Source organism: Manacus vitellinus, unplaced genomic scaffold (assembly GCF_001715985.3).
Source record: "Manacus vitellinus isolate BGI_N305 unplaced genomic scaffold, ASM171598v3 scaffold_5_pilon, whole genome shotgun sequence".
In the NCBI taxonomy this organism is placed as follows: Eukaryota; Metazoa; Chordata; class Aves; order Passeriformes; family Pipridae; genus Manacus; species Manacus vitellinus.
Window position 1 is genome coordinate 42637355 of NW_021940682.1, and position 22885 is coordinate 42660239.

At 40.9% G+C, this 22885-nt stretch overlaps 1 protein-coding gene across 1 annotated transcript; it reads left to right on the top strand.

Annotated features, from left to right (window-relative positions):
* Nucleotides 1–6138: 6138 nt before the first annotated feature.
* On the top strand, nt 6139–8498 carry CAV1 (caveolin 1; the record flags this gene model as incomplete). The annotated part of the gene is made up of 1 exon (XM_029963524.1): nt 6139–8498. A coding segment is annotated over one exon (375 nt), but the record flags the coding sequence as incomplete, so codon positions are not given.
* Nucleotides 8499–22885: the final 14387 nt, after the last annotated feature.

The following is a 22885-nucleotide window of genomic DNA, read 5'->3' on the forward strand; positions in this document are numbered from 1 at the left end:
ATCTCGTATGCTCATGCATTTTCTTATTTTTAATAATACACACCATGGCCTTCTTCAGTGTTAGTAGTGTTGCACCTATCCTGAACATCACAGCCCAGATGTGACTCATGCCATAGAAAGGCATGTCATTTTGTGATATTTCTTATATTTTCTTCTGTTGATTGCTTCTTTAAAGGACATTGAATACATTGGGGATTTTTACAAATTACAAATTTACGTTTGTAAAAATACCATATCTGCTTCAAGTCTTATAAGGACACAATATAATACGGTGAAACAATATTAAAGTTACAGTCTTGGAACCAGGGAAAACCTGTTTAAAAACAGCCCAGGATAAACAGTAAATACAGTTTCCACAGTCTGTGCAAAAAAAATAAAGAAAACTAGCTTATGACTCTTCCTTGTATACATTCAGAGTAGACTTGAACCCTGATCTGACAGAGTGTGTAAGCATATTGACCTCAGCGGGACAGTTCACATTTTTCAGGTTGTGCGCGTATTTAAGTGGTTTCCCTGACTGGAGATAATAGTGATCAATCAGGAGATATCCAGTAACGATCTAAGCAACCTTTTACTGACTCCAAAATACATTGATGGCACTCAAAAATGTAGGCACCCTCACCGCTTGTTTGGGTTCCTCTTCAGTGGAGGAGGGGTGGTGCCTGGCAATGCAAACTGCATACTGTGAGCACAGTGTCAGCATGCAGCAACCACACACGAAGATTTGAATTATTATAGTTACAATCACAGAAGTGTAGATCAAAGCCTAATGCTCATGGTCTTAATAATTTTTTTTCTGATAGACCCAGCACAGTAATTTTTTCTTTGTAATGGGTATTATGTACCTCAGAGAAAAAACTTTCGAGGAAAACCACAACTGGTAAGTAGGTGATTTGAGGTTGGCATTTAACATGCCTTTCCAACCTGCCAGGTTTTGATACATAGAGATTTACAATGGTAAGGTCAGAATGTCAACTGATTTTGTACATAAGACATATATTCGTGAGTCAGATGATAACACCATTAAGCTTTTTTAATTAGTAATTCTTTTCCTTAAACAGACTTTTTCCCTTTCTTGTAAAAAATCTTGTAAATAAATCCCATACTGTTTCCCTCTCTTGTAAATAAATCTATTTTAGAATCAAAACAGGTTCCTTAATTTCCTGATAAACATATACAGAGCAAAAGAAGCTGTGTTGATTCTCATAGCAGAATAAGACAAAAGCTTCAAGCAACGTAAAACCTGGCTTTGCCAAACTGAATAGCAGGAAGCAAAGAATAGCTGAAGTCAGGAAGCGTATTGTAGGCATGGTACAGGAGTTGATAATGTTTAATAGTTTAGGCTGAAACAGAAGGCTGTAGCAAGTTATTACCATCCTTTAGAGGGTCAAAACCAATTTCCTGTACTTTTCTCCTTGTCACAAGTGAACGTGCCTATATTTTCATTAGCTTATCAACAACCTCAATGTAATTTTAGAGCACACCCTGACAGCTCTGGAGGAACAAACTACACACTGAACATGCAATCTACTGAACAAGACCTGTGCCTAACCTAAGCATGCCTATATGTAGATAAAACTGAGTTCTTCACGGATCTACATGTATGTGATGCTTTGGCAAATGTGGCCTTGAGAACAATACCCCCAAAAAGGTGTGTTATCCTTGCAAACCAGTTAGATTCATTTCCAGATTGAGTGTCTTTCTTCTGTAGCATTCTATTTCTGGCCACTTCTTTCATCTATCAGTCCTATTTTTACTTAGTTCAGTTGGACTCCCATTATCAGTCTGATGACACTCACCATCATTGAGTGCTACTGAACTAAAAATCAGAGGAGAGTAATAGGAGTGACTGAGGAGCGAGTAAGTGACCTGAGTGATGTAAATGTAACCCATAGCAAGGCAAAATGCATCCAGTCACCTGTTCTTCCTGCTCCCTGTGGAGGACTAATCCCTAGGAGTTAAAAGTAGGATCCTTCATGGGAGTGGTTTAGTGCAGGAAGAATCTGAGTGATATCTCAGTTCCTGCAGCATAAGGACTTATCTGTACTGTATGAACAGTGAAATAATTAGATCATTTCCCAGCCAGTGCATCTCTGTGTAATCTGTTAGCAGATGAGAAGTAGAAGAGCCTAGATTACCTCAACTCCTTGTCTATCTTTATTTAGACGTTGCTGCAAGCGAGTCTGGTTTTGGACAGCACTGCAGAGGTTCACGTGCCAGGCATAGCTGGACTTTCTTGATGTGTATGTAGTTTCATAATGTTCTTACAGCTTTCAGGGAGATGACTTCATTTTAACACTGTATTCAGCTAAGAGTCTTTTGAGTTATCAGGCTGTTTTTCTGTCTTTTCACTCACAGGTTCCCTTATTCAAACTAGAGTAATGTGAAACATGGGATTTGAGGAATAATAAAATGGGAAAGGCATAGTAGTGTTACATCAGCCATGGTTCCTACAGAGCCATCTATTCAGCTTCTGTGCATTGGTAGAAACATTCTGAGAGTTGTTGAAATTACTCCAAGAAAGTCACTGTGATAATTATTGGTGCCATGAGTATTTGCTATTTTCTTACAGACAGATTTATCCCTGAGTACTTTTAGGATAACTGTGTATGACTTGAGCTGGGAAATCCTGAACAAAGATATATCATAAATGTTCTAATATTAGCAGCATCTCCTGAAATGAAGACAGGGCTGTCCATCTGGAAATGTTATATGGCATGATTTTTCTGTCAGCTCCCCAGGATTAACTCCATGGACATTTTGCTGAAGACAACAGGGTAACATTATTAGTTACTGAGAATTCAGTTACAGAAAGTTTACTATTTGATTTGAAAACCAATGAGTTTATTGGCTTCCATTTCCAGTAAAACATTCATTACAATGGATTATTTTGAAAGGAATCAAATTATGGACCAGTCTTACTGTATATTTTAAAAGTTCTAGAAAATTCACTTTAACCCATGGTTTCTTTTTGCATGCCAAAAAATGCTTTTCTGATAAAAATAGGTCCAACTTAGCTAGATTAAAGATATAACCATGTAAAGTCCCATGGAACTCAATGCAAACTTGTTTTCCTTCTGAGATTTAATATTTCCCTTACCAATGATTTGAAAAAATACAAGGTAGAGTCTACCACAACTGAACTGAATAAAAAGACTTTAGGTAGCCCTCAATGCTCTGAACTTCTAGGATTGGCTATGCTGCCTTTGCCAAGGATCACAACATCAGCTGGTGTGAAGCATGCAGTAAATTGTCATAAATTTTAGAAATTAGATCTATTTTCAACCATATAGTCTTTATGTAGTAATATTTTTTGAGAAGCAATTTTCTTTGCTGTAATCATCCTGGATTTTGCCATCATCTGCATATTTTTATTATCTGATTGCAAGGCAAATGTTGATGATAAGCCAAGAACACCCATTCATTTGAAAATGAACTAACATGGGATGTGGGCTACCATGAAAAGTTTGCTTTTGAATAGCGGCAGAAACAGATTCTATAAATATGCTTACTTATGTATTCCAAAAAGAAAATATTTGTGCTCCATAAACTCAGGCATACATTTTCCCAGCTTGTGTACTCAGTTTAATGAGATTGATTTCAGTGGACAATGTACAGATCTTGAGATCATCTGGAGGGACAGGGGTGGGAATAAATGTAAGACAAAATGCCATCATTGGTAATAATGACTTCTCCATGTATACATCTACAACCTTTCCTTCTTTCTTTCATGATGCAGTCCTAAAATCCTGTGATTGATACAAGGACATCTGTGTTTTTCATTCAGTAAAAAGATCACAATACATCTGGAAAAGTTTCTTGCTCTATTTTATTATACTTCAGCTAACTTTTAATATCTTATGATGGTCAACGTACTTCATAAAGCTAATTTTTGTCTGTTGTTTACTCTCCAGAGATGTGCATTTATATCTAATAACCCCACAAACAAAGCAGAGAGCATGTTGTTGCCTGTGATGCTTTCCCCCAAATTAGAGCTATTTCCACAAGAGCTTCAGTCTTGCACGCATTGAAATTACAGAGCCCAAATAATTTCCAATTTCATGTCATCACCGAGCAGTGAATGTAGTGTACTTCCTACACTGTCTTTAGACTGCTTTCAAGGAACCTGTTTTCCAAGATTTGTACCAAAAATTAATTAACCCAGAAAAGCAGAGGTTATTGCATACATGTAGAACTTTTACGGAACAGAACCATTATTCAAACTCTTTTAATTTTCTCATTTTGTAGCTATTACTTAAAATTTTGCTATTCAGTTTCAGAAGGTCCAGTCAGACTTTTGGCCCTGCTTGCTGTTACAGACAAGCATGTAGAGATGACCTGGGTTCCTTGGGTACTGCACCACTGCAGAGTCTCACATTGGTTTCTGCGTAGGTGGAATTTCAACTCAAATGCTATCTTTAGGTGTGATTGTGATGGTGATGATGATGACGATGAATTCCTATCCCAAAGAATGACTTTCAGACCACTAGACCTCCTTCAGAGTAGCAGACAAAGAGGAGGTTAATAGTTTGCATTACATGATGTCTAGAGAGAAGAACTGGCAGAGAAAGTGATGTTTAGGCACAATAATATGTCCAATTAAACCAGCCTGATGTTAGGCATTCAAGATATTTGATATCACAGATGATTCAGAAATTTTCTCCCAAGGACTTTTGAGCCCTTCATGTAAGATTGCACCTAGACTGTGCACTTTTGCTTGGAATTATTTTTTTTGTTTGTTTAAGAAGCAAGAAAGTCCAGTGGTTTTGTAGTATTTTTCCCTTTGTTAGTAACTTATGTTTGGAGGTGATAAAAATTCAGCAGGAGAGAAGGAGTGCTTTCCAGTTATTTTGTATATTTCAGATTAAAAGAAGTGATAGTGAGCTTTTTCCCATAGTATAAGCAATACTTACACTGAGTGTGTGCATATTCATCTGCTTCCAGAGTGCTAAGGTACTATTGCACAAGTTTCTGAGGCTGCTGGCCCATATCATACTTACCCTGCTCCTGTAAATCTTCACTTTCAGCAGCGTTATCATCTCACTTTGGGATCCAATCCCAGGAATGCAAATTCTTTTTTTTTTCATCTGATTTAAACAGTCATTTAGTTTCTTGCAGATGAATAGTGTTGTGATGTTCTCTTTCCTGCTGAATGCAGTATCTATACAATTGGTTGTGCTAACTAAATTAAATATCCTGTACTGTGGGTTATATCAAACACATTTGTGTGACATGGAGCTGAACCATCATTGCAATTCTGTTAATTTTCTAATACAAATGTTATGACAATTAAGCTTCCTGAACAGCTCAGTATTTCAACAGAGAGTGCTAAAATATGCCTTTTGGAATGCACTGCTTCCTTAAGTGACTTTTTGAATAGTCAAAACTACAAAATACATGGAAGAGTGTGTTCCTACTAGATATTAACATGTTAGCCTGACTATGTCTTTCATGAACAGAGTTGTCACATAAATAGGATAGGCTAGAACAAAATAACTCTAATGTGAGTAGCCTTCTCATATTTAGTAAGATGAAAGAGTTCCCTAACACTTTAGGACTAAAGAGGAGCTCCACCTGATCCATGTCTAAGTCCATAATTTTATTTCTCAGTCTACTAGGAACTATCTATGCCTGTTTCAAAGTATGTATTTAAATCGCTAGCCTCACTGTTTATTCACTGCCAACATTCAGCAATGGAAAGATGGCAAAATTTGGATGAATAAAACAGATTTTATTGATATATGCTTGAGGTGTGTAAAAAGTCAAAGTAGTGACTCCATTCATAAAGATGTGAATGAGTTAGGCAATGAAAGCATGATGATTCTACTCACCTGGTTTGTCCCTCAAGTAGACTAAAGGGCACTGCATACCTTAGAGCTGTAGGAGATGAAGAAAATAAATTCAGCTTTGTGAAAAACTCCCATCTAGAAGTTAGATGTCTAATTTAGAGCTAATCATTGAGTCTCTCTGCTAGTCAATGGAAAAAAGATAGTTACTGAAGATTCATTACTTAAATGATGTGTTATAATGGGTTGAAACCACGTTGGGATGTAAGAAGCACATGCTTTAGTGTTTTGTTGCAGGGGACCATAGCTCTCTAGGAAAGGTGTTTCTGGAATACACCCTTGATGTGAATGTCTGACTGACCTGACTTTGTGTTCTTTGCTGCAGATTGATTTTGAAGACGTGATTGCTGAGCCAGAGGGAACACACAGCTTTGATGGGATTTGGAAGGCCAGTTTTACCACCTTCACTGTAACGAAATACTGGTTTTATCGTTTACTGTCAGCAATCTTTGGTATTCCTATGGCTCTCATCTGGGGCATCTACTTTGCCATTTTGTCCTTCCTGCACATCTGGGCAGTGGTCCCGTGCATAAGGAGCTACCTGATTGAGATCCAGTGCATTAGCCGCGTCTATTCAATCTGCATCCACACATTCTGCGACCCACTGTTCGAGGCTGTAGGCAAAATGTTCAGCAGCATCCGATTCACAGTACGGAAAGAGATTTGAGGGACATGTCAAAGAGAACCATCAGCCTAGGAAGGGGGTTTTTGTGTTGTTTGGAGTGTTTTGGTGCCAGTTTCGTGTTTCCCAAAGCAACATACAGCAACTGGTGGTGGATATACTGGCCCAAAACAAAGAATCACTTGCTCAGTTTCTTTTTCTACTGTTTATTCTTACTGGACTACTTGCTTTTTTTTTTTTCCCTTTCTTTTTCCTTTTTTTTTTTCCCTCCAGTCTGCATTTCAAACTAACCTTAAATGGCTATTCTTCCAAGCCAGCTGCATATCATTTTGCTGGACGTTCAATTCAGAGATTGAAGTGTTGTTGGATGCCTTTTTATCTTACCCTTCATTCCTTGTGAGATAAATGCACAGTGATACTGAAGAATGACAAAAATGCTTTCCAACACTATAAAGCCATTCATTTTATTGTGGCCAAAGAGTGCAGAGCTATCGCAGCAGAATGAACGTGACCAGCTGGCAGGTTTTAGCAGAATGTTCTTTTTCAATTGGATTGTCAGTTGACTGCAGCTATTTACAGTCATGGTCAGATATTGTGCACTATGAATAAATTAGTTAAGTAAACATATTACTGCACTAGTGTATGTCCTGAAAATTTAACACTTTATCAGGCTGTAAACATTGACATGTAAAAGCTTAGGTGGGTGCCTTTCTGTCTCATTCTCTCTTGGAAGTTTGCATCTAGTTGTTTCTCAGTCTTTGCTAGGATTGTAGAAGCAAACTGCAGTTGAGAGCTCTAAAACTGGTTATAATGGAAATGTTTTCCTGACTATGACTTATGACACATCCCTTAGCGACCATTTAGGTGCTTATGTCATAGGCTTCTGGGGTATTTTTGCAAAGTATTCTTACAAATGCATATCGCAGGTATGCCAAAGATAATCTTGAGTTTCAAGAAAAATGAAGGTGTGCCAAACAAGCCACAGGAGGCCAGGGAGGAGCTGCCCCTGAGAGAAACTTTTCCATCTTTCAAAACTTCCCTATCAGCAGAAGTCAGCCTGCCACTAGCATGTAGATTGTTTTCAGGATGCTTTGCTGAGTTTAAACTTATCCATCACAAGAGATGGTTTAGAATCTTCGCATTTGTGTGTTGGTTTGTTCATTTTTTTTAGCTGACCTGCCAGGAAGTCTTAGAGGGTGTTGTGTGAAACTACCGTGTTGCAAAGTGGAAGGCCTCTGTAGCAGAGCCTTTGCAACATGTTCTGATGCTGTGACCTGCAAGAGCTTTTTGCCCTCATGATAGTACTGTGTTCAGAGATGCTCTCTGCATCCTCATTGGTGTGCGTGAAGCATTTGTAAAAATAGTTGTGAGGCTAGTCAGCTTTATTGTAAAGCAAGCTGGGGCCTGAGTCTGCTCCAGCTGCAATCTCCAGCAAACCAGTTCTTGCCCTCCAGGTGTGCAAGATTTGGCCCTTGGGATGAACATGGAGCTGTCTGGTACACCTATAGCTTTATTATTTAGCGCTGATATTTCACATACTGCTTTACCTAACATGGAAGAGCCTTCGGTTCTATTTCTGCCAAAGCATTGAAAACTTTAGGAAATGCTGCATTTTTTTAAGGGGGAGGGAAGAGGGAAGGGGAGAGAGGGTGCACAAAAAAATTTACAAAACTATTAACTACTATTTGCATTTAAAACAGACACTGGTATGGATATAGTTTTATGTTTTTCTATGTACATAATGAAGAGTGTACTATTATAGATTTTTTCAGTATTAAAAACAAGCAAGATTGTAAACAAGAAATATTTTATCTTTTTATGAGGAAAATCACTCTGAAAGAAACCTTGATTTACGATACAAACTGTGTATCCTGAAAGATGTCTGTTCACTTAGATTCTTAGTCCCTAATCTAAATACATCGCTGATCCAAACATTTACATTATTGTTATACGCTTACAGATATAACTGGCACTTTTTTTTAAATTCTGCATGTACATTAAAGACTACAATAAAAAGATGCTTAATGATAGCTCCTGTCTGACTTCTTTTTCCTTGTGGACAAACATTGGTCAAAGCTTTCTTTGTCAGTCCAGTTGAAACAGGATTTTTCCTAATAAAAGCTCACTAGCTGAAGCATTTAATGTATGGAAATAGGGGAATGACAGCTTTTATTCAGCCTTGCAAAGACCTAACTTGTGACAGGACAGTTTTTTTCTATGGTTTTATTGCACAATACCTGTCACGCTGTTAAGTTAGTATACACAAAAGCCCAACAAAACAGGCTATTACAAACGGCTTACAAATCTGTTAACAGTATTTTAATGTTCAAATGGCAGATAACAAATAAATGTAGTCGATTGTATGTTTTCCAATAGCAGAATGGTGTATTTAGCAGTGGTTAATAGGCTAGTGGTAGCAAATAGTGTGTTGGATTGGACTGTGAGAAAATGTAAAATATTGTAGAAGATAAAAGGGAGGTTGTAATGTGAAAGTAAAGCAAATACACCTTCAGTATTCAAAAATATCTTGACAAAGCCTGATATATTCAGGCTCAACCATTTGTAATGTCATGACTACAAGACTTTATGGGAGAGATGTGCAAATTCACACTGTGATCACACTGTCCCTGGCACTTCGCTGAGCAGCAGTCACTGGGCTGTGCTGTGGCTGGATCTCATATCAGTGCTCCTGCTATAACACTTAAGACCTATATGACAGCCATGATACAACCCATAGTAAGATTCAGGTTTGTCTACTAGAGGATTAGACATTGGGTGTTGGACAGTGGCACCAGGCAATCTCCTGTCATAGCTGTAAACATGGCATAGACTGTCTTACACTGCTGGATACAAAAGTCAGGACCTGTGCGCTCAGGTGGGCTCAACATCTCTTTTTCCTCCTCCTAGAAAACTTTCTTGGCTGTCATTGGTCACTCATCCTCTGAGTCACCAGTTCTTAAATTTTGCCATGTAGCTTGAACTGTTTTACTTTGACTACCTTGAGACCATGTATCAGGGAGCTGGACACTCCAAACCAGCTGGAGCACTCAAGTATTGAGAAATGAGAAAGTGTCAATTGTCTAGCTTTGTGGTTGATTCTTCTGATTGAACTTTATTTGATTGAGAACAAAATAAATATAGACACTTTATTAAAAATATTTTTATTGGAATGAAGTTGCAACAAGATATAGTGACAAACCTTAGGCTTTTCATAATGATCGAGAATTTCCATAGCTGTACCCAAGCTGCCTTTTGACCCTCTCTTAGGTCAAAATAGAACTGTTCTTTGTTCACTTGTTTGCTTTGATTGCCTCGTGTCTGCTGCATCCTCTTGTTTCCTCATCTCCCAAGGAGGGGAAAAGAAGCACAGAATAAAAGTCTTTGCTAGGCTAGAACACCTTTGTTATCTTCATTCTTACAAACTTTGATTTTTTCACTTCATGTTACCTGGCATTAGGACATCATGCAACATAGTTTTTTTTTTATTTCTATCTTGCTCTCTTCTGTAGAATTTTTAATTAAAATTTCACGTGTATTGTACAACCAGCACATCCTGTCTCAAAGATGCTTTTCTCAGTTATGGCCTTCTGAAGGCATAGTGGTAAAATGCACATTCGATAACTATGACAAGATATAAATGCACAGTATTTTCACCAGATTTATAACTACTTTTAATAAGTAGTGTATATATCAAAAATAGCATGGCCAGCAGGCCTAGGGAGGTGATTTTCCCCCAGTACTCAGTACTGGTGTGGTCACACCTTGAGTGCTATGTCCAGTTCTAGGTCCCTCACTGAAAGAAAGAGATTGAGAGGTGCTGGAGCATGTCCAGAGAAGGGCAATGGAGCTGGTGTAGGGTCCAGAGAGCAGGTCCTGTGCAGAGCAGCTGAGGGAGCTGAGGTTGTTTAGGCTGGAGGAAAGGAGGCTCAGGGGAGGCTACCTGAAAGGAGGTTGTAGCCAGGTTGAGTTGGCCTCTTCTCCAACAGGACAAGAGGAAATGGCTTCAGGCTGCACCAGGGGAGGTTCAGATTAGACATCAGGAAGAATTCTCCCCTGAAGCAGTGATCAGGCCCTGTAGTGGGTTGACCCTGGCCGGGTACCAGGTACCCACTAAAGCCACTCTCTCACTCTCCCTCTGCAAGTGGACAGAGGAGAGAGAAAAAAAACCAGCTAAGGACTCATGAGTAGAGATAAGAGCTGGGAGAGGTCACTTACTGATCACCTTCACAGGCAAAACAGAAGCGGGGATAGTACTTAAATTTATTACTTAACAGGATAAGAGCCAAAGAGTGAGAAATAAAACAGTCTTAAAAACACTTTCCCCTCATCCCTCCTTCCATGTTCTCCCTCCTCCTCCCAGTGGTGCAGGGGATAGGGAATGGTGGTTACAGTCAGTTGTTTCTGCTCCTCCTCAGGGAGAGGAGTCCTTCCCCTGCTCCCATGGGGTCCTTCCCATGGGAGACAGTCCTTGATGGACCTCTCCAGCGTGAGTCCATCCCTCAGGCAGCAGTTCATCCCAAACTGCTGTCCTGTGGGTCACTCCTCCATGGGGTGCATGAGCTGTACCGATGTGGGTCCCCCACAGGGGCCACAAGTCCTACCCAGGAAAAAACTTGCTCCAGCTTGGGCTTCCTTCTCCATGGGCTGCAGGTCCCTGGCAGGACCCTGCTCCATCTTAGACCTCCTGCGGGGTCACAGCCTCCTTCAGATATCCACCTGCTCCAACATGGGCTCCTCCATGGGCTGCAGGGGCACAGCTGCTCCACCATGGGCTGCACCACGGGCTGCAGGGGCCTCAGTTCCTGTGCCTGGAGCACCTCCTGCCCCTCCTTCTGCACTGACCTTGGTGTCTGCCTTGTTGTTCCCATGTTCTCACTCCACTCTTCCCTGGCTGGAGTTTCTTCTCCACAACAACCTTCTGTTCTTAATTATGTTATCACAGAGGCATTACTATCACTCCTAATTGGCTCGGCCTTAGCCAGCGGCAGGAAGTCCATCCTGTAGCCGGCTGGCATTGGCTCCACGGGACAGTGGAAGCTTCTAGCAGCTTCTAACAGAAGCCACCCCTGTAGCCCCTCCCGCTACCAAAACCCAACCACAGAAACCCATTACAGGCACTAAAACAGGCTGTCCAGAGAAGTGGTGGAGTCACATCCCTGGAAGTGTTCAAGAAATGACTGGATGTGGTACTTAGTGCTATGGTTTGGTTGATGCAATAGTTTTTAGTCACAAGGTTGGATTCAATGATCTTGGAGATCTTTTCCCTCCTTAATGATTCTATGATTCTACAGAAGATAGTGATTAGACTGAATACAAGCATGTGCTCTCTCTCATAATCAAGGCACATTTTAGTGTTGATTCAAGACACAATCCACAGTCCCTAGGCCCAATTTCAGTAGATAATTTGCTTTTGTTCTGAGAACCTGAATTTCCTTGGCAAATAATTGTCAGCAAAACTCACTGAAAAGGTGCCCAGGTCACACCTACATACTGCAGGGAAGTACAAATGAGGTGTTATTCTGACACCTTCTCCTGTAGGAACTGGAGATAATAGGTGTTCTCAGGGATAACTAGCAAGTGCTGGGAAATGATGCCTCTCTGAGGCTTGTAGTCTAACATCTCACTCCTTGAAACAGAGGAGCCTTAAACTCCTCTCACTGCACTCCCAGATGTAAACTTCAGATGCTTACCACTCAGTATGCTGACTACTATGAATCCAATTTTTATAAGACTGATTCTCCTTGTGTGCTCTGCAGGAACTAACCATAGATCCCTGATGTGGCATGATGACTTCCAATGGGAGCCAGGTCACTTTAAAGGCACTGCCTGAGCTGTGAGATACTATCATTGATCTAAAGCCTTCAGAATCCAGATTTTCCCTTTTATCAAGTGATTAACAGTGGATTATAAAGGCATTATGGTCTCCAGTTCTAGCCCTTCTAGAGATAATTCTGTTTTCCCGCTTGAAAACTAGACATCTAGGCTGAAGGTTGTTCTGCAGACAGATAGAAGCTCTCAGGAGTTGTTTTGGCACCCAGGGACTAACTTAAGTATAAGGCTGTCATAGGTGCAACCTTCTCAGTTGACCATATCTCTGAAACTTTATTCAGAATATTGAGTACCCCTGCAGCAGGTACTGACGGTCTTTTCCTGGCTATTTATTCTGAGCTAGAAAATGCTTTACACCAGAGGATTCACTCAGAGGAACCTGAAGGGATGAAGGGCTCTGTCGTTGTATAACTCTTTGGCAACAACCGGAATATAGGCGTTCATCTGTGACTATTACTCATCAAAACATTCGGCCTGCTGATCTCCAGCAACCAGAGCTTTAGATGTAGCTTGCCAGATGTACATGTGGCCAGAAACCCTACTGGTAGAAAATTCCTAGTGAAAAAACTGATGTGGAAACTAGCTGGTACAATTGAAAAAAACCCCAAAAACCAGAAAAAGGAATGTCATCAAATGGAGCAGATATATTCTATACAGAGAACAAGTGGATGAGAGATCTCAGGGTTCTGCCTTTCATATCCGAGGAATGACTCGAAGCTGTACAGCAGATGCACTTCCATCTGGAAGTGATGGATGGAGATTTCTGAAAGAAAAAAAGGAGAGGCATGACTCTTCATACCTTTTTTCAGTTCCTGCGTATAACTTTTTGCAGGTAAATTTTGAACCAAAAGAGAATATACAGAAGAGCAAATATGAACAACGCAGTGATAGGTACAAGTAGACACAGCAATAACCAAGGCATTAATGTATCATTAAGATATGCAAACTCCTACTTAAGTGTGAGGTGCCTTGAAGGGAAATCACTAGGTATGGTCAGGTAGGGTTATATTTAAATGCAGAGATAAGTAAGCTCAGAACTTACCTTGGATGTGGTATGTATGATGAGATTCATACAGCAGGAGCCTGGCTGGACAGACAATAGGCCTGGAAGCTGCTTCCTATCCTTGAGAAGCACACTGGGAAGCAGGCTGGGGAATCACCCTGAACTGCCAGCAGCAGTCAGACTCATGCATGAAAACCCTCTGCATGCAACCCCAACATGCAACCCAGATGTGCTGGTGGGTGATGCTTACCCTGTGTTTCCTGTGATAAGCATTTGCTGCCTTGCCAGATTACTCATATTACAGATATGCTCTGTCTCCCTGACATAAATCTTCTGTTGTAGCCTAGATTCCTTGCAGGACACTAAATAATAATAGGAATCAGCAATTGAATAGAGCATATGAGTTCTTGTAGGTTTAGACAAGTGCCTTTGACATTTGTTCATACTTTGTCAACTCCTGACTTTTAATATTTCAGCTTGTACAGTATTTTATCTCTTTATTTCATGATATGTAGACTCCAATTCGAATGTTACAGACATTTGTCAATTCAGCTGTCTTCTCTTAACAAAAGCAGGTGTTCTTACTCTGTGCTAAAGAATGATTAATGATTCAACTACATTTGAAAGCAGCTAAAATTCTGCTTTTTCATTTGTGCTGAAACAGCCCAAAGAAACCTATGACACAAAGATGCTTAGGCACAAAAAAATGGAACAGTTTTTGTCATATTTTAGCAGGATTGGATCTTTTGGTCTGAATTTTAGTATCTTTGGAGCATCATTTCTATAGTTTAAAAAATTGCTTTGTGTATCTCTAACAAATATCCTTTGAAGGATGCCACTAAAAACACAGATTTACTCCTCTAGGTTGCAAAATTGTCTTACCAAATACCAGTATGCAGTACAGAGAGGTAAAAGCCAGCACTCTCCAGCTCTTCAGTAGAGTGAGGAAAGCCTTTCTGTTGTGGATTTCTCAGAAAAACTTGGACCTCACCATGTATCAGTTTACTCCTTCCTAGCTGAGAGACTAAAAATTTTACAATTGAAACTACCCTGTTGGTAGATAGTCATTCAAAATGAAATAAATAAACCCCAACACCAAACTTAATTTTCAGTGACCTGTTGCATCATGGATTACTGAGGACTGAAACTCAAAGCAACCCTGTTGCTGATAGCAACAAGAACTAGACTGATATGCAGAGGGATTCATCTTAGCACTAGCAAAAGCCTCCAGTTTGAATTCTCAGGTCTTGGGGTCACTGAACCCTGACTCTCAATAAGCAATATTTGTCATTTAGAACATTAAGCCTGTATAGAGACAAGAGAAAGCAAAATAAACTTGGGAAGAATTAACAATGCTGAATTAATCATATATTTTTATTAGCAACAATTAAAGGCTCATGCTGTATTTCTTTGCCCTAAACCTTTCAGTCAGTTTCACAGTGCCCACAACCATGGTACTTCCCTCAGCTATTGCCCTTTTGTGGTCACTACTGACATTCCAGCAAGCCCTTCTCCCTATTTCACCATCAGAGTTAAACCACCACGACATCCAGGAATACCTTCATTCACCCAGACATGTCACTAGCTGACAGGAATGCTCAACCCTACCCCTCTTGTTTCAAGACACTTACAGGGAATTCACAAAGCCATGCTACTCTACTCAGCAGCTTCAGCTCAAGGCATTTCTTTCCCTCCAAAGCCATCTCCATATTCACTCATGACAATCTTGCAGAAGGTCTACAACTTGCAAGAGTCTCAAAGAAAGTCCTTGCTCTGTTTCTGTTTTAACTCTGTTGTACTCTGCCTCCATTTCAGCATGAGCTTCCAGCAGTTACGTAGATGATTCTCAATAGAAAACTTATACAAATAGAATCACAGAATCAATTAAGTTGAAAAAGACCTCCGTGATCATCAAATCCAACCTTAGACTGAACACCTCCAAGTTAATTAGACCGTGGCACCAAGTGCCACATCCAGTCATTTCTTAAACACCTCCAAGGATGGTAACTCCACCACCTTCCTGGGCAGCCCATTCCAATGCTTGATCACCCTTTCAGTGGAGAAATTCCTCCTAATGTCCAACCTAAACCTCCCCTGGAGCTGCCTGAGGCCATTTCCTCTTGACCTGTTGGAGAAGAGGCCGACCCCTTCCTTGCTACAACCTCCTGTCAGGCAGTTATAGAGAGCAATAAGGTCCACTGGGCCTCCTTTTCTCTAGGCTAAACAACCCCAGCTCCTTCAGCCATTCCTCACATGACTTGCTCTCTAGACTCTTCACTAGCTTTGTTACCCTTCTCTGGACATGGTCCAGCACCTCAATGTCTTTCTTGTCATGACTGACCCAGAACTGGACACAGTACTCAAGGTGCAGCCTCACCAGTGCCGAGCACAGGGGGAATAAAAGCCCACTCTAGCTGATCTTCTCCCTGTTCCACAATATTTCATAAGCTTCTCGTAGGTGGAGTTTGCATTCTTTTTGTCTCCATTTACAGACACCAGATTGAAACAAAAAGACTTTATTCCTTTAAGGAAACCAGATTAAATGTGGCTAAAACCTACTAGCTAACCATTTTATTCCTCTTTGTTGAGTCCTAGTACTATGTTTCTAAATGCCCATCAGATAATGACTGAGGTAATCAGGTAGCAATGATGGATTGGATCCAGTTTCAGTATATGATGCTACTTGCCATGGCTCCAAGGGTCACATCCAATGCAAATTTTAAATTGCTCCCCAAAACTAAGCTGTCCAGGCGGGTTAACAAACACTGCTATGGATGAAAGCCTGTTAAGAAATAATGCTTTTATTTTTAGAAATACCAGTTTATCTGTCAACCAAGGATAGGTGGGTGCTTGAGGCCCAGATGAGCAGTCATGCTGATCTATTTTCACGGCACATACTATCAAATTTCATATGTATAAACACCAAATGATTTTTTGAGGCAGAACATAAGTCCCTTAGGAGCTTTACAGTCAGCAACTTAATTTTGCATAAAGAATGTAACAGGTGCAAATACTTGGCATAATGCATGTCTGAATATTTCTAAAGCCAGTTCAATAATCTTGGAAAAGGGTATGAAATGGAATAGTTCTCACAAAACCAGTTGTCTATTTCCAGAACAAATATTGGTACACATGACAGAAATAAAAACACTTTCATATTGCCCTGCAGCATTGTCTATCCCATATCTTTTCAAAGGGCTTGTTCTCATGGTAAAGAAATAAGCTACAGGATTTTTTTTCCATACCCAGATGTGACCATGGTGAATACAATCCCTAGTGTGCGGCACTTCTGGTGGAAATAAGCTCTATTTATCTAATTAAAGTTAGAATCATTTATTTTGCATTTCTTCCACTGGTAACTATTTTGTAGTTAAACACAACAAAATGCAGAAAAGAATAAATGTAATTTTAAATGTTTGGCTGAAAAATTGTATAAGATACTCCTAGTTCAAGGCTGCTAATTCATGTAGTTACCACAGCTATTGTAAAAAATTATTTGGTTTGGTTTCTAACAGAAATATTGCAGCCAGCCAAAAGTCCCATGGAGGTTGTACAGGATAAGAGTAAATCATCAGCTAACAAAATATCTCCCAACCAAATGGTAGTCCAGCATGACCATAATTCTGTCTTAACCAAGTCTGGTCTCATATAATTTGCTGAGGAAACTTATAAATCTGACACTACATAAAAGCTTTGCTGAAAATGGGATTCATTCATAGAAATCTTTGACCACAGCGCTTGTTACCATTTTGTACTGAATTCTGCATGGATGTTGAAGGTGGAAAGTGGGACCAGCTCAGACATCAGCTCTCCACTGATGGATGCCTTGCAGTTTGTGTCTCCAGGAAGCACAGAATAGCTTGGAGATAAATTGGGAACACAGAGCTCTTAAGGAGGTCAAAACTGAGCCCAAAGTATCAGATCAGGCCTTTGCTACTCCCATCTATAAAGCCCATGAAGGGGGTATTAGGGTTCCTTGTGAGAGCTGATGGGAAGGGAGCCAGTGCCTTACTGAGAGCTGTGTTGCCACGTCAGAGCAGTGCACAGCTGATAGGCCCCAGTAACTTGTGTTCACCACTGCTCTTTCATAGCCACACATATTGACCAGTCTCAAGCAGGGGCTGAACACCCTCAGTGTGCCTAAACTGCAACTCTAGAGTGCTAATTACCCTCCGTAGTGAAATGTAGTATAATTTAGCATGTATTTTTCTGTCTCCCATGACATCAGAACCCTTCTCATGTTGTATATAATTATAAAAATGTCCCTCTGACTTCTTGTTGCTGAAAATACATGAGTTGTTTTGTTTTCAAAAAAACAACATGTTCTCTCCCTCTTGTTTGTCTATTTTTGGCGCGTTCTACCATGAAAACTGTGGCAATTACTACAGCTGTAAGCTCGAGTAAGACTTATAAGCTTATAGCTTTCCTCCCAGGATTACTACTGGGGGTCTTTATGTAGTGCTCCTAAACAGAAGATGAAACAAACTACTTATGTGTAACTGGTGCTAAGATCCTACTAGCTGTATCCACAGAGAAAACTATCACTGCAGAGTGAGATACACAGCAGCAGAAGGGGAGTAGGCACTGAAATACACAATGCAGAAGCCTGAGTAATGGGCAAAAAATGGGAGTGTAACCCTATGACCATATTTAGTTTCCACATGTGAGTCTTGGCTGGCTGAATCCTACCCCGAATGCCAGTGAAGCCTGAGAAGCTGGAAATCTTTTGCTCTGTGCATACAAGTAGTCATGACTCATGCAGAAGAGAAACAGTTTTCTTTTGCAAGAGGAACATTTTTCATTATTGGCCAGGGAGACACCCAAAAATAGCTTTGATTTCTGAGTGATTCTGTCAATTCACAGCAACAATGTGGAGGTATTAAAACCAAGAAAAGCATTTACAGCTCCAGGAATTTGCTAATAAGAACCAGAAATCTCTGTTCAGAGACAGCCAGCCAAAATCACTATTTTAGTCAACTCCTTAAAGACAATTAATTAAACCAAGAGTAATTCAGATTGTTCAATAAATTTCAAATGTCAGACAAAGAAATTAAATTAAGGAAGAAATAATATTAATGCAAGATATTTAAAATTATGTGCAATTTAATCTCTTTGAGTAGGGAGCTCAGTGTATAATCGCATTTGCACTGGGCTTTATTTCTGATGCAGTACATTTTCAGCATCAAAAACGGTGAAGCATTAAGCTTCTGCAGAAGATAGAGCTCTCTCAATCACAGAAGGATGATGTTTCTCGGAAAGGTGGGACACTTCCGAGAATCCCAGATTACTGGAGTTTATTTCCACCAAAGCCGCTGGAATTTTCCGAGTTACTTCAATGGAAACTGAAGCAAGCCAACAAAAGTCCCATTCCATAGTGAGGGAGAACATCATTAAAAGGTGTTAGTAATCAGAGAAAGCAAAGAGTGCTGATTTTAATGCTTGCTCTTTCTCTCTCTTGATTTGCTCCAATGACCTTCTGCTTCTTACATTTATGAATGACAGTGACTTAAACTAGCTGAAAATTAGGTGCTCATCTGCCAAACTGAGCTTCCCAAGCTTAGGGCGTCTCTCATCGCGGCCCCCTCGCTGCCATCCCGCTTTCCCCACGGCCCCACGCTTCGCTTTGAAAGTGGCCGCAGGAGCCGCCCGGGCAGCAAGGCAAAGCCTTTCCCTGACAATGCCCCTTCGCCTTTCCCTTAAATCCATGGCAACCCAGTGTTTTATTTTTGTGCTTAACGAGGGGGAATTTCCACTCCTCTCGGAAGCGCCCGGAGCCGAGCCGGCTCTGCCGAGCCGAGGCTGCCACCTCCCGGCGCTCCCCCGGCCGCAGCTCCTGTGGAGCTCCGACAGGAAATCCATGCGGTCCTGCTTGAGCCCTTACTTTATTTATCGAAACACCCCGGTGTACATCTGGCAGCAGGGCTCTGCTATACTCGCTCGAACTTACAGGGGAGGGTTAAGGATGCATTTAAAACTATTCATCACTCTACAATTCGTCTGTGATAAAAATGCTTCAATGACTACATGCCCTTGTAAAAAATCTCTCTCCAGCTCTCCTGAAGGTTCCCTTTAAGTACTGGAAGGCTGCTTTAAAGTTTCCCTGAACCCTTCTCTTCTTCAGGCAGAACAACCTCAAGTAGTGACAGAACAAGGGGTAATGGCTTTAAACTGAAAGCATGTAGGCTTAGATTACATATTAGGAAGAAATTCTTTACTGTGGGGGTGGTGAGGCACTGGAACAGGTTGTCCAGAGAGGCTGTGGATGCCCCATCCCTGGAAGTGTTAATTGGATGGGGCTTTGAGCAACCTGATCTAGTGGAAGTTTTCCCTGCCTCTCACAAGGGGGTTGGAACTAAATGATCTTTAAGGTCTCTTCCAACACAAAACATTCTGTGATTCTATGATTCTATGAAAAGACTCCCTTGAGGACAGCAAAAATGAATCCTTAGCGCGAACTATGGATTGACTGAAATCAGTAGCAGGCTTTCCACACCAGGAAAGTGCAGTCAAAAAGAGAACAGAGTAGGCAAAAAATTAGACAAGCAGACCTCTCACCTATTAATCATTCACAGCAGAGAGATAAAGCCAAAGCAAGATTGAAAAGAGCTTTTTTTTTTTCTGCTGGTCTTCCCTGGAAATTTTGTTTGGGTTTGAGCTGAGCTAGTGGCCCCAGAGATGCCAGGTAGTGCTGTAGTAGGTGAACCCTTTAATAGGTGAACCCTTTAATCCTATGCTATGCTTATGAGTCTGTGGGGGGTTGACCCTGTCTGGGTGCCAGATACCCATCAAAGCCTCCCTATCCCTTCCCTCCTCATCTGTACAGGAGAGAGAAAATGCAGCAAAAGGCTCATGGGGTTGGGATAAGGACGGGGGGAGATCACTCATCCCTTACCATCATGGACAAAACAGACTCAGCTGGGGGAAAATAATTGAATTTATTACCAATCAATTCAGAGCAGGAATATGAGAAATAAAACTAAATCTTAAAACACCTTGCTCGCACCCCTTCCTATTCTCAGGCACAACTTTATTCCTGAATTCTCTAGCTCCTACCCTCAAGTAGCACAGGGGGATGGGGAATGGGGGCTGTGGTAAGTTCATCACACACTGTCCCTGTCACTCCTTCTTCCTCTGGTGGGAGGACTGCTCCAGCATGGGCTCCTCTCTCCCCAGGGCCACAGGTCCTGCCAGGAGACTGCTGCAGCACAAGATTCCCCTGGGTTCTTATGGAGTAGATAAAATATATTCCCCAGGGGAGATGGTAGTTTTACCTCTAACTGCTATTTTCTGCAAGAATCTGAGATCCTTTAAGGGAATAACAGTGTTCTGAAAAGACCAGTCCTCTGCATCAGAAGCAGTGGTGCTGCCAGGAGGTAAGCTTAGGCACTCCCATGTTTGCTCAAGTTTTAGAGGAATAAAACTACTTGAGTAGTTGCTGGTTAACATCTAGCTGTTTTGTTCTTCTTCCAATATCATGAAACAGCCCTAGGCCTCAATTCACCAGCTGGGTTCAATCAAGCAGGCAGATCCTCTGTTTTCAGAGCCACACTAGGCACCAGGAGCAGATTGGTGACTCTGGCACAACATCTATTAATAAATAAAAGCATCAGGCTTTGCATTTGAATAGGCCCTTTGCTTTGGCAGATCTCGAAGTAATTTCTAAAGAAGGGCAAGCATTATAATCTCCATTATGGGGCTACGTTATATGACAAGTTCTCAGTTGGGGACTGGGCAGGATCTTGGCTCTCCAATAAGCAACAGCTGCTCCCTTGGTTAAATGCCACACACCAGCAGTCCTGAAAGTTGTCAGGTCCTGGCCAAGCACAGAGAGCCTGTCAGCCAGATGGGCAAGAGCAAGCGCTGGAAAGCTGGTCCCATTACCCAGTCCATACTTGAGGTAAGTAAAACTTCACTGAAGTCTTGTCCAGAATCCCAGACAAGCAGTGCTAGTTTTTAACATGATTTAACTTTTGTTCAGTTTTTTTTGCTTCGTCATGCTCAGTTTTTAAAGAGTACTCACTTTTCCTTAGGCAGGAATCCAAACTGACCTGCTGCAGGGAAAACTTATACCTTTTTATTTCAAAATGTTCTGTTAGGGAAAGTTTTAAACCTCTTTCCATTTTCTGGGTTTGTTGTAGGCTTTCAAATATTTCTACAATGCTGGAAAACACGGTATCCTTGCAGGAAGACTGCCCTGCAGGGAGCCTGTTTCATTTGCATGCTTCCTATAGAAACACTGTCTATACACATCATAGCTGATGTTGTAGCTATTAGGTCGTGTTATATGTTAAATGAAGGACTTATCACAGTCATTTCTGATTTTAAATGAAGATGTCAAGCCAGCATCTCTCCTTTTGCAAAATATAAATAAAGTGTAGAGTCTAGTTAATAGTTCATTAAGTTACTTTAAGACATACACATTAACTTGGTCTTTTAGCTAGTGAGCCAGAGCAATGCAAACTGTGGTTTGCAAACCACAGCACAGGGTAATATGTACCTTTATGTGAGCCATTCAGTGCATTCATTAACAAAGAGAAGAGCTGCTTCCCAGCACAGGGTGGTTCAGAAGTTACACATGCACAACACAAACACATACACACAACGAAAAAAGGCTCCTGCTGTTGGATATTGGCATTCGTTATCATCTGACAGCTGCTGTGAACCAGATGGGAAACAGCCATTCCAGTTCTGCTGTAAGCCACATCCCAACACCAGCATCACTGCAGACTCCCAGACTAGCATCTCAACCAAAGGGCAGCAGGGTGAGCGAGCAAAGAAGCCAAATCCCCCCTCCTCGGTGCCAGTGTCATCCCTTCAGGAAAGAAATGAGGCATATTTTGTGTGGAGAGGAGAGAAGCAGAGAGCAGTAGGCTTTTAGATACTGCACTTGGAAAGATATGACCACATTTGTTCTGTACACAGGGAATGTCTGGGTCCAGTGTTGACAATCTGGCAGTGACTGAAAGCTGTCGACTTCATTGAGACCCGATAAACAGAAGAAAAAAAAAAGTAACAAGTCATCACTAAAAGCAGTAGTTCCCAACCCATGAGTCAAGCCCTCTTAGTGAGGCATGACAGCATTAAAGATAAGATATAGAAGAGAGAGCAGAGGTACTGCTGCAACTGAAGAACAGAAGAAAGAGAATTGTTAGGTTATGTTTCTTCACCTCCTCTTACACTCTCAGTTCCAAATCTAAGAGAAAAAGAACACACTGCTTGGTGGCAAGGAAATATAGTGCTATAGATCTCTGAAGGCAGGGACCGAGGAGTCATGGGTCATGGGATGATGGAGGAGAGGAGGAAAAAAGAATATAATGAAGAGCTGCAGCTGTGAGGTGTACCTAAAACCAATGAGCATTACTGCCCTGAAAAAAAGTATTACTCTGAAGCATTTCCATATTTAGAATAGTAAAATCAGGAAAATCCAAAACATTCTTATTAAAACAGGGAGTTGGACTCAGCTCTACCTGAAGTCCAGTGAAATTCTAAAAAAAAAAAAAATAACATTCTCAGCCTTAAAAATTAAGTGTTGCCAGTTATTTCCCCTCAAATTGTATCATTCTGGGACCCTGCACAAAGATAAGC